Raw genomic sequence first — 27,852 nt, 5'->3', positions numbered from 1 at the left:
CTTTGCATTATATTTTAGTGGTATTGTTTGCTCATAATCCCCATGCTTTTTTCCTGTCCGGCTATTCTTCAAGATTTCCTAATGAGCATTAGGGAACAAGTGTATTTAACAATCTGTATTTGCAGGTTGGAAACAAGAAAATGAAGACTAATAGTTTCTTTCCTGCTAATCTGATTTTCTACAGCTCCTCTCCTACCAGCATAGGCAAAGGACTTAGTTACTATTTCTAGCAGATGAAGCCAAGGAAGAGACAAGCATCTCTGATGTCACGCTTCTCCCAAATGGGCCAGCTGCTCCATAGGTCTCCATTAGAGACTTCCCCAAGAGTAATAAATTAAAGTGATCATGACCAGAATGAGAAAAAAAAAAAAAAAATGCAACTTCCTTTATTCTAAAAAAGCAGTACTCAATGGCTGGTTAACAACGCTACAGTGAATGTTTTTGTATATTCTCCTGCACATGTGGAGAGTTTTAGGGTATGTACTCAGAAGTGGAAATGATGATTTGATTTCCAAAGTGGCGGTAATTTCAGGAGGTTCCTGGAAACGGGGTGGTGCTGAGTTGACAGAAAGATATGGGGGTTCAGTCCTTAACTGCTGATGTGTGGCTGGCTCTCTAAACTGAAATATGATCCAAAAAGAACTTCTGGTATAATTTCAGGTCCTAAGGCTAGTTAATAGTACAGATAGTTATTCATTTATAACAGTACAGGAATTTATTTCCCAGTACCCCTCGTGTCAATGACATCCCATAAAATCAGCCTGGCAAGGAACTAGAACATTTTAAGAATATCCAATACATAACTTTAAATGAGAGGTTTTCCTTTTCTCACACAAAAACATGAAAGTCAGTTTGAACTGATGTGGACTTCTGCCCAGGTGAGTGCCTCTGATTTCAGAAAGCATGTACCTCTTTTGTAACTCCAGTGTGTCCTTGGAAATCGCTGCATAAAGGCCAAACTGCCAAGTCTAGTCCTTTGCTGAGAAAAACCTTTTCAGTTGTATGTCAGTAGCTGGTCTTTGTTCTCTTCAGCACTCATTGCAAAATACAGCAATTCTAATTCTAAATCCCAATAGTATCGGGAAGACAAGTTGAGTTAAAATAATGCCTGTAATTTAATCAGTATTCGGTCCCTAATAAAAAGCTAGTTAGTCACAGCTTCCATCAAATCCCTCTCCCACAGATTTCTCTCCTGAAAGGAGATACTTACTATACAGCATTTAGGGGAAAACAAAGTTTCCTCAATTGCTAGGGCCAGAATAATGAAAGGTTTGAAAACAGTATTTTAAGCACCATCATGTTTTTGCTTTCCATTCCCTGAGGTTGAACAGATTCTTAATTTCAGTTTTTTAACTTCCCTGAAAATAATTCCTGTCTCTAGTTAACTATTGTTTCAATGAAGTATTTTATCTTCTAAATCTGGTAGGCTCACAAATTTAAGTCATCATCCAGATCAGAAAAAGTAAGTAAAACTTAAAAGAATCTAAATGACAAATCTTCTCACTCAAAAAAGTAAAAAAAAAAAAAAAAGTCTCAAATTCAGGAATGAATCATCCTTGAAATTCTCCCAACTTGCAATTTAGTTTTATGGGTGAAAACTTTGGGAGACCAGTTTGGGGAAGCAACCATGCCAGGTACTATTTCATGTATATAATCTTACTTCTCACAGCAACACTTAAGAGATAACTATGATTGTTGCCATAGTCTTACATTGCTATTTTATAAATGTGGACCCAAAGAAGCAGAGAAAATAATAGTTAACATCCATTAACTGGACACTTACTGGATCAGGCACTGGGTCACGCACTTCATCCGCATTTTGTTACTTAATCCTCCAACAAACAAACCCCATAGGCCAGGTGGTCTTATTGGCTTCATTTCTTCACAGACACTGAGCCTAAGGGGCCCGCTTTGCTAACCAATGTCAGGAACAGAACTGGAATTTGGGACTGACTCCAACACCCTGGTTCTGACCATTTTTTTCCCAGATGTAACTCATCAAATTCTCCAGAGGCTGAGTTCTTCCTGCTGTTGCTTTTAATTAACTGCTACACCATCAGCACTTTTTTTTACATATATGTATATAAGTGAACACCGTGTCAATATTTGTTTATAGTGATACCAGGTGCCTGTTTAAGCTAGCATCATATTGAATAGGAGAGTCCAAAGCTCTGACAGGAATGCTGAAGACAAGGTAAAGCAGATATTTTTCTGTCACATTTCAGTGAGGAAATTAATTGTGAATTCACATGCCACCAGCCATACACAGAAATGCAACAGGAAATGAAGAAAAATTTAACTACTTTAAATAATGTGGTCTGTAGTACAAATGAGTGCTCTGTGAATTAGATTCCTTCTGCTATCGAATCGATCATTTGAATTATGTTGGCAAGCAGGGTAAGACATTACTAAAATTATCCTTGAATCCTAGCTTTGAGATCTATGTAAGACACTAGGCAATTTGCCTAAGAATACACAGAAAATACTTTTTAAAAGGATTGGGATGGGTTATTTCCCTCCCTGTTAAATATTAGCCTTTGAAATGAACCCAGCTGATCTGCTAAATAACACTTGCAAATTGTTGTGTTTTAATAAAGTGACAGACTGAGAGAGAAGCCACACTAGACCTGCTTATGCTTCTGGAAGCAGTGCAGGCCAGGAACATTATGCAATAATGCCTTTTAAAAGAAGGGAGCCTCTTAGCATTACACCTTGCCTGGCAACAAATGTAGCCACTTACTCCAAATGTAGACATAATTAGAAGCTATGAAAATCTAGCATCAGAATCCCAAACCCCTGGTGCAATACACTGTAAATTACAGCTTTTATGTCTGTAATATTTTCAACCACTCCATTTAAATATGTGAATATATGAATGCGCTCTGTTTCAGGAGGCCTGCTCTATGAGGCTATGGAAAGGTTTTACTGTTATTAATCAGGTGTCTTGTAAACAGGACACCTCATTTTTAGATTTCTGGAAGGTTCAGAGCCTGTACTGCTACTGGCAGAGGGCAGACCCAAATGGGCTATTCTAGTGAAAATCCCTGGGTAAACATGGAACACAGTGAAAACCTGGGGGACCCAATCTGCACTAGGTACCACTAACAGTCATCACCTCTATTACAGCTTGAACCATGCAAACCCAGGCTGATGTGTTAGTTTAGAAGATTGCAGCAGAACTTTATCAAGTAAGTCTGAAAGAACATTAATTCTTCATCTAATCTCAGGTGACCAATAAAAGAAAATCTTATTTTCAAAACCTTCATAAAAGATGTAAAATCAGTGTCTTAAATCTGAGAATAACTTTTGTTGAAAGAGAAAAATAAATGCTTTAAAATTTAAAGTTACAAAACACGGACATCTTCAAATAAATCAGGGAAACTATTTTGCAGAAAATAAATGGTGTTCCTCTGATTTGTGACTGGCCATGGAGTTCTGAGTTTCAGAGTATGAAGGTGTGCTCAGCTGTCTATTAGAAATAGCGGGGGAGACTCAATACCCTTCCAAATGGAAGGGTTCCTATTAGGTTTTCCCCTTCATTTCCTAAAATGTTGTGATTTTTTAATTCCCAGGTGTTATGTCTTAAAAAGATTTTAAAGTTTAAAAAATAGAAACATATACTGAAATTGAGAACTGAACTGTTCAGCCAGTTGGGTATGATTTTTCAAATAGGTAATACAGACCTCTAGTGGTTGAACAGTTTGAAAGCCTCTGCAAGGAAAGGAAATTGCAAGGCAAGTGCAGGCATTTTGAGGAGAAAACAAACAGCTAGTAGGTAAAATTACTCATGAAATTCATATATTTCACACAAACAATAAAAAGGTAAGCATAGCTCCAAGGGAACGTGAGGCACCTTCCATCCTCATCGGTGCTCCTTGGTTCTCCTAAAATAAGCAAGGACCTTCCCACCAAAGTCCCAGCAAAAAGTCTGGATTGGTATTGATTTTCCTCTAAAAGATTAACATACAATTCATTTCTTATATGAATGGCCCTGACAGATATTTGTGTCATGTGAAAAAGATTGCTTTTCCTTGGTACACAGTTTTGCTCACTGGGACTCTTCTTCCTCTAAAGTTCCCATGAAAATGCAAGAAACCCTCACACAACTGAAACTTACCTTGATGTTCCCAGGTCTCTTCAAGGGCAGCCACACTCCACTGGAATGGGCTCACTGATTGGGGTGCTCTCCAGTCTACGTGAAGGGCAAAGTACTGGACCCATGCACAAGCTTAAAGGTCCCTCTAGACTAGGTTTCTCAAACTTGAATAAATGCACAAATCACCTGCAGAATCTTGTTGAAATGCAGATTCTGGCTCAGTAGGGGTGGATGGAACCTGAGATGGCTTTCCTGGTGAACTCCCAGTGGTGCTAATGTGGCTCATCCAGAACTATTCTGGGAGTAGCAAGGAGACTTTATAACATCTCTCTTTATTTTTTTTTAATTATACTTTTTATTTTTACTGATGCTTTATCTTTTTTTTACTTTAATGGCATCTGTTAAAAATTAATTTTTGAATTTATAAAACTTTTTAAAGTTCTCTTTCACTTGACTATGTACAATTATCACTGGGAACCTGTTACTCAAGTTTCATAAAGATGATCATACATTTTAAAAATGGATTCCATGTCATCTGTTTAGCTCAGTCGGTTCTTGGTGGTTATGGGCACCTTTCTAAGCACTGGTAGTCACTGGGCACATGTAGCCACAGTTAAATATCTGATTAGCTATATTGGGACAGTGGATGAGATCAGGTTTTGTGCATGTTGAAAAACTACTAAGGGCCCAACGTAATATCTAGATCATAAAATCAGGCAGAAAAAAAAGCACAAGCTGAAACCATAAGAGTCAACAGATCAGAGCAGAAAACAGGAAAATATATTTTTCAGACAGAATGTATTATAATTCCATCATCTAAATAACTTCCTATTATAGCATGTTGTCAACCTTAATTTTGAAATCCATAATTTTAGAACTTATGTCACAGAGTAGTCTTTAAAAGCCTCTTGCAAACTTTTAACATCTAGTTTCAAATCAAAAATAATATACTAACAAGCCATAGCATGGAGGGAGTACATAAATTATCATCATTGCCCTGCATGAACAGTAATTCACAGGTTTGGCTCAGACATGACTTAGATGAAATAATTAACTATGTACAGTACTTAACGGTAAAAAAAAGTAATTAATCTAGCTGCCTCATACTGGTTTGGCCTAAATAAACATGCAATAAAGAAAACCATACAATTTTATTATTTCCTCACATTACTTTACTGAGTTGGAATTTTAATATGTCAGAAAAAGATATCTTTTCTTTAAAAAAAATCACTTTCTTTTCAAATGTCAACATACTGATCATAAGCTGAATGAGTTCTACATATTTATAATTGTGGGCAGATGTTCTCAATTTATACTTATGCATTTTACTTCACAGGAATTTGGTGATTACTTTAATGTGAAATAAGAAAAAAAATCAATTTTTTAACCACAAATTACACAGACTCTCTTAATGGTACTATAATTATATGGTGGTGTAGTTTTGGCAAAATGTTTCAGATAAACCTGTTTTTTGACCCATGGGTTCTCAGAGGAGTCATGTTGCCTTTTGGCCTTTAGACCCCTTACCAGTAGGTCTGCAAGATAAAGGGCAGGGTCATTAAGTTGGAGTGAGGGCAAAAAATAAGGCAAGTGTTCGGGCAAGAGAAAAAGGTTCAGGTGATTTGTGCTAGAGAGAAAGTTCATCCCACTGAGGTGTTTTTTTGCTTTGTTTTGTTTTTTAAGTTCACTTTCAGTGTATGGACAGATACTCCTTTGCCTAATCTCATAGACTATGACATATTCTCCCCTATAGAATTCCATTGGTTAATCATTATATTATTATCGTCATGTCATAAATAGACAAAGAAGAGGAAGAGGTTGAGCATTCTTCCAAAATCAAATAGCGTACAAGATGTAGGGTCAAAACTCAAACCCAGAAACTTCTGCTTCCAATCAAGATAGAGTAACAGAGACTTATCTTCTTACCTAAAACTACAACTAGATAGATAGCTAGATGGATGGATGATAGAGTCTAACAGACACACATATATATGAAACAATGGTATGTGTGTATATATGTGTGTGTGTATATATATGTATACATATATTATATGTAATATATGCATACATATATATGTATATACATTGCATATTATATATATGTGTGTGTGTATATATATGTATATGTATATACATATATATATGTGTGTGTGTATATATATATACATATATATGTATATGTGTATATATATATATATATATATGAAACAATATATGAGAAACAATGGTTTCCAAGACAGTATACATCAGGCAACAAAGGGCAGTAATCTCTGAGGGATGAGAAACAAATGAAATAAAACCTATGATTGTCCGAGCTCACTACCTGGGGGTAGTTTCCAGCCATGGCACAAAGAAGAATTAAGAAGGAGCTCCCAGGTATCCCTGAGTTGAGGAGATGGAACTGGGAGTCCAGAGAGGTAAGGAGCTAGAGTTCACAGGGCAGAGCACCAGAGAGTAGAGAGCTTTGCAAAGGAAGAGCCCGATAATCTGCAAAGTATCCCCCTTGCATTTCAGTGCATATGTATAATTCATGGGGCATCGGGTAGTATACTCAGAAGGGTTTTTTGCCTCCAGAATAAGAAAAAAAAATGGCCCTAGACTAGATGCTGCTCTGGTCCCACCTGACAAAGCATAAAAGCCAGATCTGAGGGGATCAAACTCGTTGCGAGTAATTTAACTACTTCCCAGAACAAAGAAGGAAAATTTTAATAAGATACAAAACGTCCAATAACCAACAAGGCAAAATTCACAGTGTTTAGCATCCCATTCAAAAATTACCAGGCAAGCAAAGAAGCAGGAAAGTACAATCCATAAAGAGAAAAAAATCAATCCATGGAAACAGACTCAGTAATGATACAGATGATAGAATTAGTACACAAGGATATTAAGTGGTTATTATAACTGTACTTCATATGTTCAAGAAGCTAGAGGAAAGTTTGAACACCAAAGGTAGAGACATGGAAGATATAAAAAAGACAGCAATTGCATTTCTGGAGATGAAAACTACAGTAATCTCAGACGAAAACACACATCAAGACTCAAGATACTAAGATGTTCCTTCCACTGTACCCACAATACTCTTTCCTGGGCCCTGAGTTTGATCCCAGCAGCCTAATACTGAATGCTTGCTTATTTACTAAAATTCTTAGGTGAATGTTTCCTTTAAGAAGTGATTACCAGCTAAAGACAGCAGCATTCCTGAAGGCATAGAGCCTTCATGGGCCATGTGGCCCTTTCCCGCCTCACTTTGATCCCCCTACCTCCCTGCCTGTCTCTGCCTGTGGAGCAAATTCCACTACCTTCCAGGGACTGCTACTCCTTCATTCTAGCAAAGAGATTTATCAAAAAAATAACTGCTAACAGTCCTTAGCATGACATCTCCTGAGTTATAAGGAAGTTTACATTATCAGACCAACATTTTCTATATTTGTTTTCTGTCTTACCTTGAAAACTATATAGTTTGAAAAAGCATGAAGTTTGATCTTTTCACACAAAATAAAATTAAAACACAGTTTAGTATTTTTCCAACTTCTCACTCTACCCATCTAAGGTCTTATGTATAAAATCACAAACTGTGTTCTTCCAGCTAACCAAGCAATTACCCAAAATGCACATGCTGTCCTTTTATTACAGAATGCAAAACATGCTCACGAGAACTAAACTACTTTTCCAACAAAAGTGAAAAATCAGCTTGTCCAGGAAGTTATATTAGGGCTAGAAGCCAAAGAAATGTATCTGCTAGCCAAGTGTTACCATTCACCAGAAATACTCCATGTTCATTATTAATCCTGTATAACTCCCTCAGTCAATGCCAGATATATTCTTTTTATGTACTTTTTGTATGTATTTTTAAACCTGTATTGAATTAATTTAGAAAATATATTAGTATCAAAAACATAAATGTGTAGGGGCGCCTGGGTGGCTCGGTCGGTTAAGCGTCTGACTTCAGCTCAGGTCATGATCTCACAGTTCGTGAGTTCAAGCCCTGCTAGGGCTCTGTGCTGACACCTCAGAGCCCGGAGCCTGCTTCGGATTCTGTCTCCCCCTCTCTCTCCCCCTCCTCTGCTCATGCTCTCTCTCTCAAAAAATAAATAAACAGTAAAACCACACATACACCCAGTGTGTAGATAATTCCATGCTTGGAGCATCACAGTTCACTTTAGAAACACTTTACTTGACAATGAAGATAAATATTTTTCAGCACTTATTAAAAATATTTTAAAATTTAACCTCATTACTAGTTATGTAACCAGGGTCATTAGGTCAATATGGCTCTATGAAATAACATCAGTCCCTTTCATTATTGGTCATCCTTTTGGTACTAGATGATATTTTTTTGAATAAATGTTAAAGTAATATGCAAGAATACCCAAATAGCACAGATTCAATGTTGTATTCACCCATCTGGAGACATCACTTTGGCGAAATGCACCAACAGCTCTAAAATGCTAATAGTACCTTAAACAATATGGAACAATTAAAAGGGAAAAATAAGTTTCTGTCTGGAACAGCGTAGCAGGTAGTGACATCTAGACATTCCGAGACAGCTCTCATACTCTGAGCTGAACTACCCTCCTGCACACCCAGGTGGGGCAGCCTGGCTGCAAGAGAGCAAGGATGAACAATAACCTCAGCCCATCGCATCTCTGTTTTCCCACTGTCTCTAATTCCTCCATCACAGATTGTTGTTGAATGTGGAAATGGAAGGGGGGATTTCTAAAAGAGGTATGCTTCACATATTTAGTGTAATATAAAAACACTGAAATATGGGGGTCTGCAGAATCTTGCTGATGGTTGGAGTCTGTTTACTCAGTTGTAAAATTAAGTAGTTGGCCTGGATCCTAGGTTATAAATTGACAGCCCTTGGACCCAACTTGATCTGCAAAAGAGTTCTATTTAGTTCTACAGTGCTGCTATTACTATTATTATTATTATTACTACTACTACTAATTATCATTATTTGCATTAACTGAAAACATTTCAAAATAGGAGATTTCAAATAAAATTTGAAATTTCCAGCTTCATCTTTTTAAAAAATCGGCTTGCGTCTCCCCATATCATAATTAGCATAAGTGGCTACACCTGAGAAGTGAGGCTCCCCAACCCCCACCTCCTCTGAGAAAAAGGAAGGATCCTACATTCACCAACATGACTGCTTCACTCAACTCTGTTATTCCCAGCCCCTGTAAGTATTTGCATATGTGAACCTTGGAGCATGTAATTTCTAGAGACTATTCCAGCAATAAAATGTTATGAATCTCTGACTTAAGTTGTTTCAATAAAAGCAAGACTGTAGATAATAACAGTTCAACTACATTATAGGTGAAAATAGACTTGGCTTGAAGAACCTGACAACAAAAACACCATTTAGAGTATAGTAATTGTGCATTTTTACAGGGACAAAGGGCATACATATATATTTTTCTGTATTTTCTGTATTTTTCTGAAGAAGAAAAGGAATAAATATGACTTATCAATTTCCTTCTATAGTAGAAATTTCTGTGACTTTCTGATCCACATTGAGATAAAGCTGCTGAAAGACCACAGCAGAATGACTTTTTATGTAAAGAGAACATTTTAATTTGTTGGTATAACATAAATCGTGTAGTTTATCTAGACAATGGCTTTAAACTGATCACTGACCTGTGTACAACTATGCCTACTGAAACAGACAGATTTCTAAACACTTCCTTCGAATTAGATGTCTTCATATCAATATAACCAAAATTATTATCACATTACGTTATTCTCACAAAGTTCTAATGAACTTCACAAATCTGCCTGCTCTATTCTGAGTACAAAATATTTAGCCTAATTTGTTTTTCCATTATTTTATATAGTAATAAAGTAATACCAAAAATGTTATTACCAGAAACAATAGTGTTGTATAATTATTAGAAAGTGAATCTCGTGAAATCATATTAAAGAACAACAATTACCACATGTTAAGTCAGATAATTCAAGGAAGAGACTTATATGAATACTAGGGGAGTTGCTGGCAAAGAAATTTTTTTCTCTGAAATCTTCATTTTGAGGAAAAATTTTCCCATTTAATTAGTTGAGGTTTGATTCACCAACCAAAGGTCTATAGTGTGATATTTTTTCCTCCTCCAACTTAAAGTAATGTTAAAATCATCTGCCCTTCAGATGTTCACACTTTCACTTCTTTTAAAAACTGGGTCCTTCCTAGGTCCTTTATATTGCTTTATGGTATTAATAACAGATTGTATCACCATATTGTATTGTATGGACAGGGCTCCTCACATCATTCCAATCTGCTTCTTGGCTATGTGTAATAACCATAGGTTATGTGACAAATTACACATATGTAAAGTAGAATTTTATGGGGTAATTTACTTAGTGTGGGGACATATGAATATATATTGAGAATATAAATAATGGTAATAACAATAGATAACATTTACTGTTTACTATATGGAAATCTTCCACCCCACCCCACCCCGCCATGTTTTATTTAATCCTCGCAATAACAGTATATACTAAGTTTTTATCCCATTTTAAAGATGAGAAGACTAAGGCTCAAAGAGTGTAAGTATTTTAACCATTTACATGATTAGTCAGAGGTGAAACCAGGATCTTAACTGACCTTTGTGACTGCAAAGCTTCTGGGTTATTTTCTACGGTGCTTGATAGCCAACAGACTCTGCTAAAGTTAATGCTTCCTTTTAAAATTCTAAATGTTGAATATATGCCATTAGCTTTCCACTTCAGTCATGTGTTAAACTTGTTTTTACTGTATCTAGTCTATTCATAATGAATGGGTATGATATACTGTCTTTTGAGGAAATTATGTTAAACATATCATCTTAACAACATTCTTCCGAGGGCAAGGTAGAAGCTTTATGGTCTCATTCCCATTTGTCAGATCAACGTTGAATGAAGGTTTAATAATTTGCCTGAGGTCTCAATTTCTAGAGAGACAAAGAAAAAGCCTCCAAATCCCCTACCCCCAGTTCTAGATTAGTGTTTGTACTAAGTCTTTTTTTACCCTTGCTAAATCCTGCGATCATCTGACTTCTACTCTTCAACTTCTTAAATTATGTTGCTTTTTCACTTATTGCTTTTGGTTATATGTATTATTAAGATTTGACATTAGCATTCGCTATCATTTCACTCTTAATTCTGAATGTTTCCATCTGATTGTTTATTTTTGTACTTTGTTGTTTTTTTTTTATTTACTTTACCCCAATTATCCAGGAAAGGCTGCCTACATCTTTTTAAAGCTCTGATGTTCTCAATGAAAAGACCTTCTAAGTGACCTTGTTTGTCTCCCATGGAGTTGCATATCACAACTTCAAATGCCTCACTAAAATGTTACCCGTTTGGCATCAGTATACAGAAAAGGCTGCACTCTGTGATAAGAAGTACAGTGGTGTTTTCCTAGTGAGAGAATAGAGCTCTTCATGGGCAAAGGGGGCAATATAATTTCCTCAGATTTAGCTGGTATTTCAAACACAATGGTACTTGTCTTCTAGAACTAGCCTATAAGGAATTTGTAGAGACAATACCACATGAACCAATACTTAAAATTCTGGTCATGGGACTCTATCAATATTACTCCTTTAGAAATCCTTTTTCCAGAAATGTTCTTCTTTGGCTACAAAAACAATTACTTAGTGCCTTTATGGATCAGAAAAGCAGTTGGGTAGAGGAGGCAAGTAAGAAAGACAAACTAAGTAACTGAAACTCTCGGGTTGCCAAACTTGCACACTATGACTTGTAACTAATGGTATGTTCATCCTCTCTCACAAAAATGAGTGTACTTGGTTTTATTCTAATGAGAGCCTCAATGACAGACTACACTTAATATGTGATTCTGCGGGGGGGAGAAAAGCCCTCATGTGAATATAAAGTTAAATTTCCATTTAAATATTGCAGTCAGTTTAGAACCTAACACTGCAGATTGACTCTGGCCCTGTCAGATTCCCAGTAGTGTCTATGGCAGTGATGCCACCAGAGGGCAGGGTTTGACTTCCGGACATGGTGGCTTCCTATTTCTAGAAGCAACTTTGGGGCCGCTACAATAGCCATCAAACCCGTTAAAGACCTTATAACGAATCCAAGCTCAAATTCTCTTTTCTGGTGCAGAATCCTAGAGTTCTGGAAAATGCTTAGAGAGGGTAATTTCTAGAATGATCTGACACAACAAATATTTAGTTAACTCGCAGTTTCAGAGCTCCTACTAAGTACTCAACATGGTCTTGGATATCTGAAGGTTACTCAAGAGGATTTTATCTTTTGATCTGTAGTTTCCCTGGGATGATATGAATATAATACACGAAAAAAGCACTACCAATATAGTATACAGTTAACTTATGCCATGAAAGACAGGAACTACAGATTATCAAGAATTAAAAAAAAAAAAAAAAAAAAGTAGGGACTAGAATAAGGTTTCTCAAGCATCACAATTAACATCTTAGACCAGATAATTTTTTGTTGTGGGGTAATGCGTTGTGCCTTGTAAGATGAGTAGCAGTATCTCATCTAAGCAGTTACTAAATGCAAGTAACGTTGTCCTCTCCCAACTCCCCCCTGTTGTAAGAACCAAAAGTGTCTCCAGACATTGCCAAATGTCCCTGGAGGGAAAAATTATCCCCCATTGAGAAGCATTGAACTAGAATATGAAATGATGACCTTACCCCTCAAAAAAATAACTGAACCTTGAAACTTTAAAATCTCAAAAATACAGATTCTATTTTTGATAAAAAAGGACCTGTTCTCTAAGTCTCAGTTTCCTCATCTGAAGAATGGGAATAATTGTGCTTATCCTCATAGGCCTTGTGGTAGTTTGTTATGTTTACCTTAATAAAATACCACAGATTGGGTGGCTTCAACTACAGAAATTTACTTTCTCATGGTTCTGGAAGCTAAAAGTTCAAGATCAAGGTGCTGGCAGGGTTGGTTTCTGGTGAGACCTCTCTCCCTCCCTTGCAGATAGCCACCTTCTCATTAACCTCACATAGCTTCTGCTCTGTACAAGCACATTCCTGATGTGTTCTTCCTCTTATAAAGACACCTGTCACATTGGATTAGGGCCCCAACCTCATGACCTCATTTACCCATAATTACATCTATACCTATTACAGTCGCATTGGGTACTATGGCTTTTGAAAGGACACAATCCAGTCCATAACAGGGTTCTTGCAGATATGAAAGCAATTATCACAATGCTTGGCACATAATAAACATTCAATTAATCACAACTCATAAATATTACTAATGTTAATACTAAGCCACTTTTATAAGTCCTCTATGTGAAACAGATACCAGTAAAATCCTAGAGGAGCATAAAACAACTGTACATTAAATAAGCTTATTTGAACTCTTGTGTGTCACTTTGTGCTGAAGTTATGTAACTGAAAAGTTGAAACTGACATTTTCCCCACCGACATAGCTAATCACTTAATGGGTGCTCTGTCTTCCTTTATGCGAAGGTCAAAGGGCAGTAGCTCTTGCATCCCCAGCATCTGATGAGTAATTAATGTTCCACAAACAAAGTTGTAAGTACTTTGGGGAACTTCTGTGTGTAAAGAAATTCTAGGTACAGTAGTTCCCCCTTTACATGTGGATTTGCTTTCTGAAGTTCAGTTACCTGCAGTCAGCCATGGTTCAGAAGCAAGTGATCCTCCTCCTGACATACCATCAGAAGGTCAAGAGTGGCCTGATGCTAGGTCACAATGCCTATGTCATTCACGTCATTTCATCTTACCACATGGGTACTTGATCATCTGCCATCATTAGAAGAAAAGTCAATAGAGTACAAGATATTTTAGAGAGAGACCACATTCACATAACTTTTATTACAGTATATTGTTATCATTGTTCTATTTTATTTTTAGTTATTGTTGTAAATCTCTCACTATGCCTAATTTATAAACTTTATCATAGGTAATTGGTAATTTTGTAGAGGAAACATAAGTAATTTTGTAGAGGAAAAAACACACTATATATAGGGTTTGATACTATCTGTGGTTTCAGGAATCTACTGGGGGTCTTGGAATGTATCCCAACAAATAAGGGAGGAGTACTGTAAATATTTCTCCAAGAAGATGCTTAAGAGTGATAATTCACTTTTACCCTCTTAATTTGATTTATAAGCTTCATCTATCTTACAGAAGACAGAACAAAAATAAATAGGGGAAAAAAACAATAAATAGTTTCAAACAGCCATGGTCTTCAGCTGAAACTGAATAACTGGAGATTTTGAAATTGCAAAGGAACATGGACCCTCTTTAGCCAAAAATACTTGTTTATAAAAACTAGAGGGTGTTAGATACTTCTGTCACACTGGCTTAGCATTTGAAATTTCTGCTGGTTCAAGCGCAATTGTGCTGTCCTATTTCCAATTGTGGGGTTCCCTCCCTAACCACAGTTGATTTCGGATTGGAGGCTTGCAACTTTGAGGACCAGAACAGAGTGACTTAGCTAGCTCGAAGAACAAGAAGAGAGTTTTACTATCACGAAGGGGGGAAGCATTGTTGTTACAGCAGGTTCAGGAAGAGTGGAGTCAACGTTGACAGCTGCTGACTTAAACAGTTTTGTTGTCAGTAATAAAAGCAGAAATGGCTTGATGAGAGGGAAGCCAAGAAAAGGAGAAATTGCTATGGCAAAACAAGAGGAGATGGTGGTCTTGGTGCGGCAGAGAATATTCAAAAATACTCTCCTTGTCCTTAAAGAGTTGTTGCTGCACGGGTAATGTGCCACTTCAGTACATAGCCCCTCTATGCAGAAATGCTATATTTCCACTTTACAAACCAAGGGATGCTTTCGTTTTACATTTCGAGGAGAAACAAACAATCAAAGGCAAAAGTGGTACAGTATCTTATGCAGCTCTCTTGGAAAGAGTTCGTTTTTTTCCCGCTGCTCAGACTGCACACAAATACTGGGAATATATTTTAATTTCAAATCTGACATGTGACATCTGGTAACCCATTTATTGCTAATGAAGTTTTCACAGGAAGCAGCAGTCACCAGTATCTCATCGTAGTTTTCAATTGGCAAAGCGTTGTTACCTTTTATTGGCCCAGCATTTGTGCCGCCCATCACAGGCTGTTTCGTTAGAAAACACAAGTAGTCCCACATAGAAATGAATGGAGTGGTAATATAACAGCAGACAGAATGGTCTAAACTTTTCATTATAATCAGTGGTGTAGTATCATTGTAATTTATACTTAAAAATCATATAGGTATTGAAGAGAAGGATTAGAGCTAGCAGAGGTGTCCAATCCAAGTAGCTTGTCAGTGCATCAGCCTCCCTCTCTGAGCCTCTCTACCTCTTTCTGGTACATTAGCTTCTTCTTCCACTTCCAGCACTGAGTGCAATTTCCCAATTCTCCTTATCCAGATTTGCTGGTACAGGGGAAGTTAGTCATTTACACCATAGTATGAAGTTAAGAACACTAACAAAAGTCTCAAATCTACAGGATCTTTTGATATCTCCACATGTATCACCTCATGATGTTCCCAACAACGTTGTGAGCCTGACAAGACAGATATTTTTCTTACTTCATAATCATTAACTTCATTATTATTATTATAATTTTCCAGATGAAGAAAACGAGTCACAGGTTAAGAGAAAAGCAAAAGACCCCATAGGTCAGAAGAGGTAAATCACATACGGCTTCAGATTTTTTGGTTACCATCACCATGCCCTTCTACTGCTAGTCTGGCTTTCATCTGAGTCAGTGTATCTCCTTCCTCAGGTAGATCTTGGAGGCATGGAAGTGGGTATTGCCAACCCAATCCCAGTTAAAGAAATTCTAGACATTTATGAATGAGCGCAAGGAGTATTTTACTAGATAACACCCTGCTGGGCACCCTTTAACTATACCAGTCCTGAATGTTTGAAAGAAATCCACAGTCTAATGAATAATTCCCAAGCTGTATTTCAGGAGTCTACTATTTAGGAGTTTGATTTTACTTTTTTAGTGTGGCTACTAGGAAATTTTTAATTATGTATGTGGTTCACATCAAGTTTCTTTTAGACAGCACTGACCAACAGAATCAGAAAACAGAAAGTGGCAGCAGTTAGTAAACTACAGAAAATTCAAATTCCACAAGATATATTATAGAGTTTTTGGGGGGCCAAGGAAAATATATGTGTTGGTCAGATCTAACCTTAGGGCTCCACTTTGTACCTAAACATTTGTTGCCGCAACTATTAACTGTGGAAGCCATGCAAGATCCACCATTTTACCTTTCTTTCCACATTCATCAAGTGCCTCATTATAATGCTTGAAATAAATGCATTAGACGAAAATAATGAAAAATACTTCTGCTGAATTTTTGAATGAAAATAATTCTATTTATTTTTGAAGTTCTGAGCTTTCTTTCATTAAATTTTACGTACCCTTGCATTACATAAATGATATTATAAAATTTATATTTTCAAAGTGCTTTCATCTTTTCCTAAGACCTCACTGTTTACCTTTAACAACCTATGAAACAGAGGTGAGAACAAGTGTTAGTATTTCCATTCTAAGTATTTTGTAATATTTAAGAGATAACAAAGTAAGAGATTAAATTACCTGTGTCTGATTGTGTCACTAGTTACTGACAGAGCAGGCTCTTTGACCGGACTCTAGTCCAGTGCTTTCTCTGCCAGACTATTCTGCTCTCAGTTTTTATAGCATTTTAATGTTTAAAAAAAAAAATGAAGCATATAAAACTGTGTTTCAAAAAACAAAAAGTAACTCTATGATAAAATCAAACATTACCTTACAGAATTCATTTTCTTAGGACAAAAGTTCACTTAGCACTTCAAAATATTGACTAATAAAATACTTGAAAATGTTATTCTAAATAATATATTACCGTGGGTTCTTTTATAATTCTCTGTCCTCATCTGTGTGTTTTTATTTGGGCAAATGAATCACATTAACTATTTACTAAACTTTAAAAAGTTGTATTTTCCCCACCAAAAAAAAAAAAAAAATTACCTGAAAGTAGGTTTGTTTTGTAGGAGTTATTTTAACAATAACACATTCTGCCACCTTCTTCATAAAATAACATAATCCTGACTCCCTAACTGCAGGGCCTGCTTCTAATTTTGATTTGCAGCCATGAAACAATCTGTCTCTACCTTTTCAGGTGGAATTGCCAATGAATAACACAGGGGATGCCTGAGAGATTCACAGTCTAGAAACTAATCTAGCTAGTCTAGATAGTTGACCTCGATAACCTTGACCTCGATAACCTAGGGTCACAACCAGCTATCCAAATGCTGTGCTGGGAAAACATTTCTTTAAGTAGATAATCTAAAAAATGGGGGGGGGGGAATATCACTGTAATATAATACTCTTACGTGGACTCTTATGTGGAATTTATTTATCCCCAGTAAAAGGTAAAATTCATTTTGTTTTTAAGAAAAAGACTTCTTGTATCTAACTAGAGAATGTTATTAAATCATTGTGGCATTAATAACATCTATATCAATCGATAGATTTTGGCTGATTTAATGATTTATCAGGTCATTTCTACTTGTCAAGCCATCATTGCCTTTATCTTCAAAAGATAAATACCTATTCCAAAAAAAAGATTATAAAATTTCAGTGTTTCAGGAGATTTCTTTAGCCATGTGTCAGCTCCCTGAGAATGCAGAGGTGTAGAAAAGCTAAGTGACTGGTTCAAGGTCACCTTGCTAGTGAATAAGAAAACCAAAATTAGAACCCTAGTCTCCTTATACATTGCGTAGGACCAATTTGAACGTTGGGCAATTGGGGGAAACATGTATAATACAGGGAATATTTGATCCTTCTAGCTTCACTTAAAATTTATGATTATGTGATTTCTATAATGTTAAAAACTTTATTTTTTAAAACTCTTTCAATGTTTATTTTTGAGAGAGAGAGACAGAGAGAGAGAGAGAGAGCATGAGCAGGGGAGGGGCAGAGAGAGAGAGACACAGAATCTGAAGCAGGCTCCAGGCTCTGAGCTGTCAGCAGAGCCTGACGCAAGGCTCGAACTCATGAACCACGAGATCATGACCTGAGCTACAGTCGGACACGTACCTGACTGAGCCACCCAGGGGCTCCAAAATGTTAAAAACTTTAATCTGAAATGAATTGTCATGTGGCCAGTAATTTCTAACATAAAGCTCATAACACATAGAAATTCTATAAAAATTTCATAATTTCTTAAAAATATAAATTAATTGGTGCTTCCTCTCCTTCCCAGTAACTTCCCTCATACCCCTTAAAGTGGAATCTGAAATGAGATAAGCAGTTTATGCTGCTGATCTAGAGTCTCAGAGAAGCAAATATGCAGTGGCTTAACATATGAAATTGTGGGTTTTGCTCACAAGTCAGATAAAACAGCTGTTGACTGAGATGCCCACATAGAAGCTGCCTTTTTCATCTGTTGAAAAAGAAAAGCTTGTGAACAGTCTCCAAGAGCCATATTATTAAAAATTATGTTTCCTCCCCTTTGATGAATGGCGGAGATGCTGATTCTTTAAAATGTGGTTATAATTCCCTTGAGGAAATTCTCCAAGTCCCTAAGTTTGAGGAATTTGGGAGTATAAGAGGACAAGAGTTTATTTATATACAAGCTTTTTTTCCAAGTTATATTTATTTTATTTTTCTCCTAGTCTGCAGAGCACAGCTCTTTTGAGGCTCACTAAAGCCTTCAATGGGCCTCTATACTGAACATAACAATATTTTCTACTAACACCAATATGTCAGAGGAAGATTTCTAGCATATGATTAGAGTTAATGACATATATCTCATCCCTGCCTGCTTCTCTTTTCTTTTTGGGAAAAAAAAAAAAAAAAAGCATACAACAAAAACAGCCAAGAGTTTAGAATAGAAAAGAATGGGAAGAAATATCATAGGAATGAAAGGAGCTCTTTGGGGGCTTGGGATATTCATGACAAGTAGGTTGCTTAAACTATAACTTATGATAAGTAGAAGCTTCTGAAGCAGAGAGAAATTTAATTGTAATTTAGTGTTACATTACTAGATATTAAAGTATTGAATAATTTCTAACAAGCAAAAATTTAGGATCACAATTTACTTTCCTTGAAATGTATACCCTAACTTGGAAGGAACTACTGAATTTCCTTTCATAAAGCTAAGTTCTTCCTATTCTTGGGGGATATTTTGGAAAGCAAAGGGGAGGGCTAGTTGAGGATGACAGGACATTGAACCACCATCACCACAGGTGGTTACAATTGGTGTGTGTAGAAATAAGATGGCAGCTTGTGCTGTTTTCATTTCCTGTGAGGGCAGGCCATAGTGGATGCTGTCGACTTGGGAAGAGGGCCAGATACCACCGTTTACCACTTACACATATCATGCAGCCATTCATTAAGGACACTGAATCTTGAGTACTTATTTAGTATGGCATTAGTAATTGTAATCAAATATATTGTGTGTGCTAAGAGAAACATCCACCTAGGAATTGCACAGGTGAGCAAAATCAGCTCCAAGAAAAGTATTTAACATAGATTAGGGGCGCCTGGGTGGCTCAATCGGTTAAGCGTCCAACTCTTGATTTCGGCTCAGGTTCATGGGATCCAGCCCCTCATTGGGCTCTGTGCTGACAGTGTGGAGCTTGCTTGGGATTCTCTCTCCCTCTCATTCTGCCCCTTCCTCCCTCCCTCCCTCCCTCCCTCTCTCTCTCTCTGACTCTCTGCCTGTCTCTCTCAAAATAAGTAAACATGAAAAAATAATTAAAAATAAAACAACATAGAGAAGTTAGGTTGGGATTGCCAGCCATTTTCTCATGCATCTGATTTAAAAGCAGTTCTGGTCATTTACCCCATGGTGCCAAGCTCTCTGCCATGCTCTCTTCTTCATGGCTGCCAGGATTACCACCATGGAGGAGAGTACCACCAGAAGGGCTTGGATTATTCATTGAAAGGCATGATGGGGGTTGGGTGGGCATGAATAGGGGCGAGACTATAATCTAAAGATTTGGGGGTCCAAGCAATTTAACCATTATCTCCAAATAATGTGTAGGACAAATTCCAGTCAAGATGAAGACAATGAACGTAAGCATAATGAACACTACCCTTCTTTCTCGAAACACATAAAATAGAAAATCACAGCTCTGAATAAGAATTGAGACCACATGGGCCAGAAAAGAACCAATACCAGTTACACAGCCAAGATGAAGTTTCAACAAGTCTACCAGGATGGAAGTCAAGATCATTAGACGCGCATACTGAAGACAAATGAAACTGGCTTTCTTGGTTAAAGCCAGAAACTGGACAATCACTGCCTATTGTGACCAAAGACTAGATAATTTCTGCAGACCACATAAATTTGAGAATGGGTGGGGGCCTCATTTGCAGTATCTGAAGAAAAAATACAGCATTGGAAACTAGGCTGAGAACTAGCATTAAAGACTTTTCCAGATCAAGTGAGTGTTGTATGCCCAAGCAGAAATTTCACAGGCCACCACCATCCAGATGCCAGGCCTCCTAAAGAAGTTAATTCCCACTACAGATTAACTCGTAGTCAAAGATTATAAAACCCAAGATGAAAGCAAATGCCAAGAAGGAGTGTCCACGGATGAAACAAATAGAATTCATACAAGAACTACAACCTACAAATAGTAAAGCAATTGATAGGGGCTCTTAACATACAGATGTTCAACATGTTTAAAGAGAAAAGGGTACAAATAGACCCCATAAAATAAGAACAGAAGGTTAAGAAATAAGAACAAGTGAATTTGAAAAAGAAACAAGTAGAAACCATAAAAATTTTACTGCCAACTTCTATGATTCAGTGAATTCACAAATGGATACTAACAGTTGCTCCCTGTAGAATGCCTCATTCATTACTGAGGGGGAAAAACACACAGGAACAGAAACACTTGCTTTCTAAAGTCTGAATTATAAAATAAAAGCAATAAAGACAATGACTTTTGAACAGGATGGTTTATTGCGCTGCCCAGCACTACAAGCAAATGACCTACAAACACTAGTCTACTCTTTTAGATATTTGAGAAAGATACTTTGATAGAAGATTATTCTAAAATATAATTACTTTGTCTTTTAGTTCTCTCTTTATTATCATAGGAAACTATGTGGTATTTTTTTTCCTTAGATTGCAAACTCATTAAAAAAGGAGCATGTAATGAACAATTTAATTAGATTGGTTTTGGCTTGCCTAAAAGCTTAAGAAGGTATTAATATTCTAATCAAAAGTCTTGGCGAAATATTCTTGGAAGGATGGATGGATGGATGGATGGATGGATGGATGGAAGGGAGGGAGGGAGGGATCTTCTTTCTTAGGCTTGTTTTTAAGAATGAGGGAAGCTGTCAAGAAATACAAGGTATCTGGTATGAAAGCAATCTGTGGATAAATAGTGCAGTCACCAGGAGCCAACCTTGTGTTTACAGCAGACTGAAAGTTCCCACCTGACTCATGGCCAATGTATTCAGCTGCTTAAGATGATTTTTTTACTCACAGTTTGAAAGAACAACATCCTGGTATTTTTAGCCTTTTAATGGCACAAGAAGGAGCTTACCAATGATAAACCTTAAAAAAAAAATCTTTCATGTTTTTTTAAGCCATGGCTAAGTCAATGTTTAACTTGCATTCAAAAAATAATAGAGATTTTTAAAAAACACATCTAATTAAACACTTACTTTTTGAAAGATATGCCCAATACTTTCATACTATCTCATTTAATTCCTACAACAATCATGTGCAATAAAAATCACTGTTCCCACTTCTTACAGATAAGGAAACTGAGGCTCATGTTCAGAGAAATGGGGTGATTTACCCAGAGCCATACATATTTGTAATTGGCAAAGAAAGAGTCTATTATAAGTATTTTGAGTCCAAATCCCACCTTCTTTTCCCCAAGAAGAAATGGTGCTATGGAATTCATATAAGCCACAGAGTTTATGTAAAAGCTATGGTGAGACCCAAAAATAGGGAGAGGTGGATCCTCCTGTGTTTTTGATCAGTATATCCTCCCTGCCTAAAACTCTACTGGGAGAAGAATGAAATGTAGCTGCTTTCTGGGACTCATAAGTTTGCTGTTCCTAATAGATCACATCTCTTTCCTTCAGCTCATCAAAACAGCATCCTTTCAGCTTCAAAGGGAAAAGAACCCTACTCTTTCCCACTCACTTAGCATCAGTCATAGGTGCCTACCAGTCACAAGGGTTCCATTTTCCCCACACCACTGCCAAGAGGGTTGTGCGATATCTGTAAATTTACAAGAGCAGCCTCCCATAGCTGATGCTGCAGACATCTGTAAGGAGAGAGAAGTTCAAGTGATGACAATTTCTACTCTACCTCAGCTGGCCAGCTGTTGCCTTTAAGTTCTAACCACTTTGTTTTCCATGTATCCTCCAAAGTCCAAATGCCATCTTCTTTGGGAAGTGCCCCTGATCACTACCCAAGTCCCCCACCAACAAACTGGGTCAATGATAAATACAGAACATTCCACATGACCCTGTTATGGTATAGTATTCAACACTGGAGGTAATTCTGCCTTTAAAGCTCTTGTCCCCCCACAACTAGACTCAAATGCCTCAAAGGAGGAGAAGGACTGTGAACTTTTTCACTTTGCATCCCTCACTCCAGCACCTAGTAGATGTTCAATGAATATGGGATAAATGGATGACAGCCCACTGGATGCACTATTTTCATTTATATGCTTCCCTGTGCTTGTTCCCACTGGTCCTATAACCTAAAATTCCTCTCCCCTTTCTTCTACCCTCCAGTATGTGAGAATTTGTTTCCTTTCCTGGCAGGAAGTCTTGATCATTACTTATATAAACATTTGTGTAAAGTATTATTAGTATATTTAATGTGACGTCCAGAGTTTCTCCAGTGATATCCTCATTTAAATAATAAATTCCTTACTAAAATTTCCAGGGATGCTCCCCTAGATGTTCAGAGCAACCTTTTATGTATTACATATTAGTCGATATGGATCAATGGGAACTGAAGAAGAAACTGACCTCAGATTGTGATGGAATTGGAGTCCAAAACTATGTTTAAAACTTGGTCCTTTCAAATGCAAACTTTTTCCCATGGATTTTTTTTTTTAATAAATGATGGTTACAATTCTTGCCTTGTCAATAAAATTCTACTCATTCCAGATACAGTATTAGTGGAACCGGCCTGAGATATATAGTCTTAGAGTTAGGCTCAAGAGAGAAAAGAAGAAAAAGAGGAGAATTTCCTCCCTGCTTTCAAGCACTCAAGCTCAGGGCACCAAAGGGATTCCAATGCATTAAGTTTATCCCTTCCTATCTGTTAGTAGCGTCCTTGTGCCCAAGCTGAAACAAATATTTACCTCTGCCCTGGTTTTCAGTTATGCAGTTCACCCAGGCTACTTTTTAATCTTTGAGATTCTTTAACCTTGACATTTCCACTTTTTTCCTAGGCAAAATCCAACTGAAATCAACCAGATGTTAGAAGAAGAATAAGTAAATTAATACACATTAAGGTGTAAATGACTGCTAGCACATAAACCTTTCATGAAGTATTTAGTTTTTAATAGAGAATATTTGTTTACCTAAAGGAATTTATACTTCTAAACTGGCATAATTTCAATAACTATAATAAAATAAACTGAAAAATCAGCAAAATGTAGGGAAATCCTTCTGGGTGAGAAAGAAATAGGTCATATCTCCCTGAGAGCCTAGCCCTAGTTTCCATTATATTATTCCCTCTTTTCATCTTCTGTTTTAGAAACCACATATTTCTAAAAGTACCAAGGATTTTTTTGTCTGTTTTGCTTAGTTTGGGTTTCGATTTTTTAATCCAAGGTGAAGCCTAGGTTAACAATGACTATTTTCTATCTTGATCCTCTCAGGAGCAAAATGTAAACTGTGTTATTAGCCCCACAGAAACTAGTCTCATTATGCTATACTCCTAGCTTTGAAGTTATATGCTATTTACTCATTCATTCATCCATTGGCTGTCTTATTCCTCAGACGTGTATCATCTGTCCCCTGGAATTGGCTGGGGCCTACATTAGTAAATGAGATTATTCGAAACATTAAAACCTGGCTGCCTGAGTCTCATCCCTCTCACAGCACCACTTTACACCAAGATGGACACTACCTTAGGTGTGTGTGTTCATGCAGCTCTCCTGGATGCCAAGCATAGCTATCCTGGGAAGTCTTATTCCTGTTCCTCATGTGGCCCGGGACACTTTCCTACAAAAAGAATGCACAGCCATGCTCATCTAGGGACCTGCTCCTGGGGTGGCAAGAGGATCTTTACCCAGCACCCGTGCCCTGCCCAGACAGACTTGCCTATGGCATACGCTGAGTTTTTACCTCAGAGTAGGCCTGTACCTCATCTTGTGATGTTACCCCCACAACATCCTCAGCCTCCCTCCCAAGGGTTTTCTGATGGACTCTGCTAGGGAAGAGTATGTTGATTTTCTAAATCATGTAAGTGAATAGCTTGTTTACTGATTATGTAAAATATTGAAGCAAATATTTGCAGAAGCTTCTGGAAAAACTCAAGTCTTCCTGAATAACTAATTTAATTCAGTAGCATTTTCTGAGATTCAGACTATGCTTTTTTAATCAATGTGGAAGCTAGGATTTACTTCTAGAAAAAATGCAAAGAACCTAGATAAGTTTATTCACATAGCACCCCCATTTGTTTACCTGGAGGATATTTATTACTTTCTAGAAAAGCAATATGTTCTAAAAATTAATTTAAATGTGTAATCCTACCCTTTCTCGGTTCAGTTTTTCTCCAGAAAATATGATCTATTTTTTTTTCCTAAGACTAAAGTGGAGTTACTGTATTTATGACTGAAAAATAAAACTATTTGTTTATAACTGAAAGTTCTTTTTTTTTTTTACCTTTTCATTTTTATTTTCTCCAGGTGCATCTGGCATAGTGTCTAAGACTAATTAACCCAGGAGATCAAAATGATCCTCAACTCTTCCACTGAAGATGGTATTAAAAGAATCCAAGATGACTGTCCCAAAGCCGGAAGGCACAATTACATATTTGTCATGATCCCTACTTTATACAGTATCATTTTTGTGGTGGGAATATTTGGAAACAGCTTGGTAGTGATTGTCATTTACTTTTACATGAAACTGAAGACTGTGGCCAGTGTTTTTCTTTTGAATTTAGCACTGGCTGACTTATGCTTTTTACTAACCTTACCACTGTGGGCTGTCTACACTGCCATGGAATATCGCTGGCCCTTTGGCAATTACCTGTGCAAGATCGCTTCAGCCAGTGTCAGTTTCAACCTCTATGCCAGTGTGTTTCTACTCACATGTCTAAGCATCGACCGTTACCTGGCTATTGTTCATCCAATGAAAGCCCGCCTTCGGCGCACAATGCTTATGGCCAAAGTCACCTGCATCATTATTTGGCTGTTGGCTGGCTTGGCCAGTTTGCCAACTATAATCCACCGAAACGTGTTTTTCGTTGAGAACACCAATATCACGGTTTGTGCTTTCCATTATGAATCCCAAAATTCAACCCTCCCCATTGGGCTGGGCTTAACTAAGAATATACTGGGTTTCTTGTTTCCTTTTCTGATCATTCTTACAAGTTACACTCTTATTTGGAAGACTCTGAAGAGGGCTTATGAGATTCAAAAGAACAAGCCAAGAAATGATGATATTTTCAAGATAATTATGGCAATTGTGCTTTTCTTTTTCTTTTCCTGGGTTCCCCACCAAATATTCACTTTTCTGGATGTATTGATTCAGCTGGGCATCATACATGACTGTAAAATTGCAGATATTGTGGACACCGCCATGCCCATCACTATTTGCATAGCTTATTTCAACAATTGCCTGAATCCTCTCTTTTATGGCTTTCTGGGGAAAAAATTTAAAAAATATTTTCTCCAGCTTCTGAAATACATCCCTCCAAAGGCCAAGTCCCACTCAAACCTATCAACAAAAATGAGCACACTTTCCTACCGCCCCTCAGATAATGGAAACACGTCCGCCAAGAAGCCTGCCTCATGTATTGAGGTTGAGTCACACACTTGAAGCCTATCTGTGAAGTAATCCTGTGAAAGAAGCAAGAAACACATTCCTCTACAGCATCTCACTACCAAAGGAACATTAGCTACTTTCCAGAATTTAAGAAGAAAAAGGTTATGTGGTCTCAACAAACCTTTCTAAAGCTCTGAACAAAACCTTTTCTTTCCCTGTGCAACAAAACATAAAGTGAAGCCACATTTTGCCACATTTTGCATCAGACAGACGACGGCCACTCAAAGAATGATGTCAGAAGCTAGATGAATGTGTTCACTGGGAAAATTTTACTGGCAGAAATGCCGTCTCCGCAGCCAACTCCTGTTCTGTTATTTTTGACTCTTCCACATGAAGGTATTTGGAATGTGTTCAACCTTGAGAGGAGCGACAGGAGGTCAGAGCTTAAGATTGCTCTGCCCAGTTTCCAAGGGGCAGTAAAGCTTTTTTGTGCCTATGGCGTTACTAGCAGCTGTGGCCCACCTGGACATGCCACTGCACTTTTTGTGCAGAGACTTGCTAAGCAGTACTTGTCAACTTTCAGACACTTTTGCGAAATTCGGCTAGTGTCTTATAGATTCACACGGCCGAAACACGCCAGCTAATTGGCCTATTTGTATACGGATATTACTAAAGTCATGTATTAAAGTTAAACTACTTGTAAAAGTGTTACTCTGGTCCCAGGCAGTAGTGTCTTCCCAGTCATATCAGTTTTGTTTCATATCTGAGAAGTATAGATATTTTGTGGTAAAAAAAAGATTGTATACCGTAAAGTATGCCTTATGTTTTAGAAAGTATATGTTCTACTTGTATATGTATTCTATATCTCTAAACTGTTGCTACTTGATTAAAATCTGGCAAAGTTATATTTACATTAAAATACTGTTATTGTAATGTGTTTAATCTTCAATGCTTAAAATATATGCTGATTTATTTTTCAAACAAGTGTAATTATGAACCCAATTCCATTTAAATTTTTAATACAACAGATAGTTTAATACTATTGCTTATAGATTTTATATCCACAGCATGGAATAAATAGACCCTTTTGAGTTTTTCAAAGCTTTTCATACAACAAAGAAAAAATTAATTTTTATAACACTAAAATAAAACATTATTTTACACATAATTATTTTTAATTTTTTTAATGTTTATTTTTGAGAGAGAGAGACAGACAGACAGAACACAAATGGGGGAGGGAAAGAGAGAAGGGGAGAAACAATCCAAAGCAGGCTCCAGGCTTCAAGCTGTCAGCACAGAGCCTGACACAAGGCTCGAACCCATGAACTGTCAGATCATGATCTGAGCTGAAGGCAGACGCTTAACCAACTGAGCCACCCAGGCACCCCCACATAATATTTTTAATAGTAGGACTTTTCTGATTACATACATGATCATTGTAGGAAATGTACAAGATATAAGGAAAGTATTAAATAATAAGTTATATTTACTTCTCCTTATTAAAAATTATGATCTTTAACATTGGGGTGCATTTTCTTCTACATTTTTGTATTCATTATACACATATCCATACATAAATTATGATATTGGAGTCAGAATATGTACTTTGTATACAGATTTTTCCCATAATGTCATAGCATAGTAGCTTGCTACACCGTTAAATATTTTCCTAAGATATTTTAATAATTGCATAACATTACAAAATAGAGAAAGACACATTCTGATACAGTTAGCTAGTCCTCAAATTGGGACATTTAGCTTTTTCTGATTTTTCGGTATTATAAATTGCACTGTGGTAAATGTTCAAGTAATGAACGTGATAAATTCCTCATATTG

General features: G+C 37.0%; 1 protein-coding gene across 1 annotated transcript in view; it reads left to right on the top strand.

Moving 5' to 3' along the window:
* The window catches only part of AGTR1 (angiotensin II receptor type 1), a 43,883-nt gene extending 16,934 nt beyond the window's left edge, over window positions 1–26,949 (top strand). The window contains exon 3 of the mRNA XM_019439096.2: window positions 24,936–26,949. Coding sequence (XP_019294641.1) covers window positions 24,982–26,070 — 1,089 coding nt within the window. The 5' untranslated portion in view covers window positions 24,936–24,981 and the 3' untranslated portion in view covers window positions 26,071–26,949. The remainder of the gene's footprint in view (window positions 1–24,935) is intronic.
* Window positions 26,950–27,852: the final 903 nt, after the last annotated feature.

The sequence above is a fragment of the Panthera pardus genome, unplaced genomic scaffold, assembly GCF_024362965.1.
Source record: "Panthera pardus isolate Hobbes unplaced genomic scaffold, ASM2436296v1 HiC_scaffold_16, whole genome shotgun sequence".
Lineage (NCBI taxonomy): Eukaryota > Metazoa > Chordata > Mammalia > Carnivora > Felidae > Panthera > Panthera pardus.
This window is presented reverse-complemented; position numbering and strand designations above follow the sequence as displayed.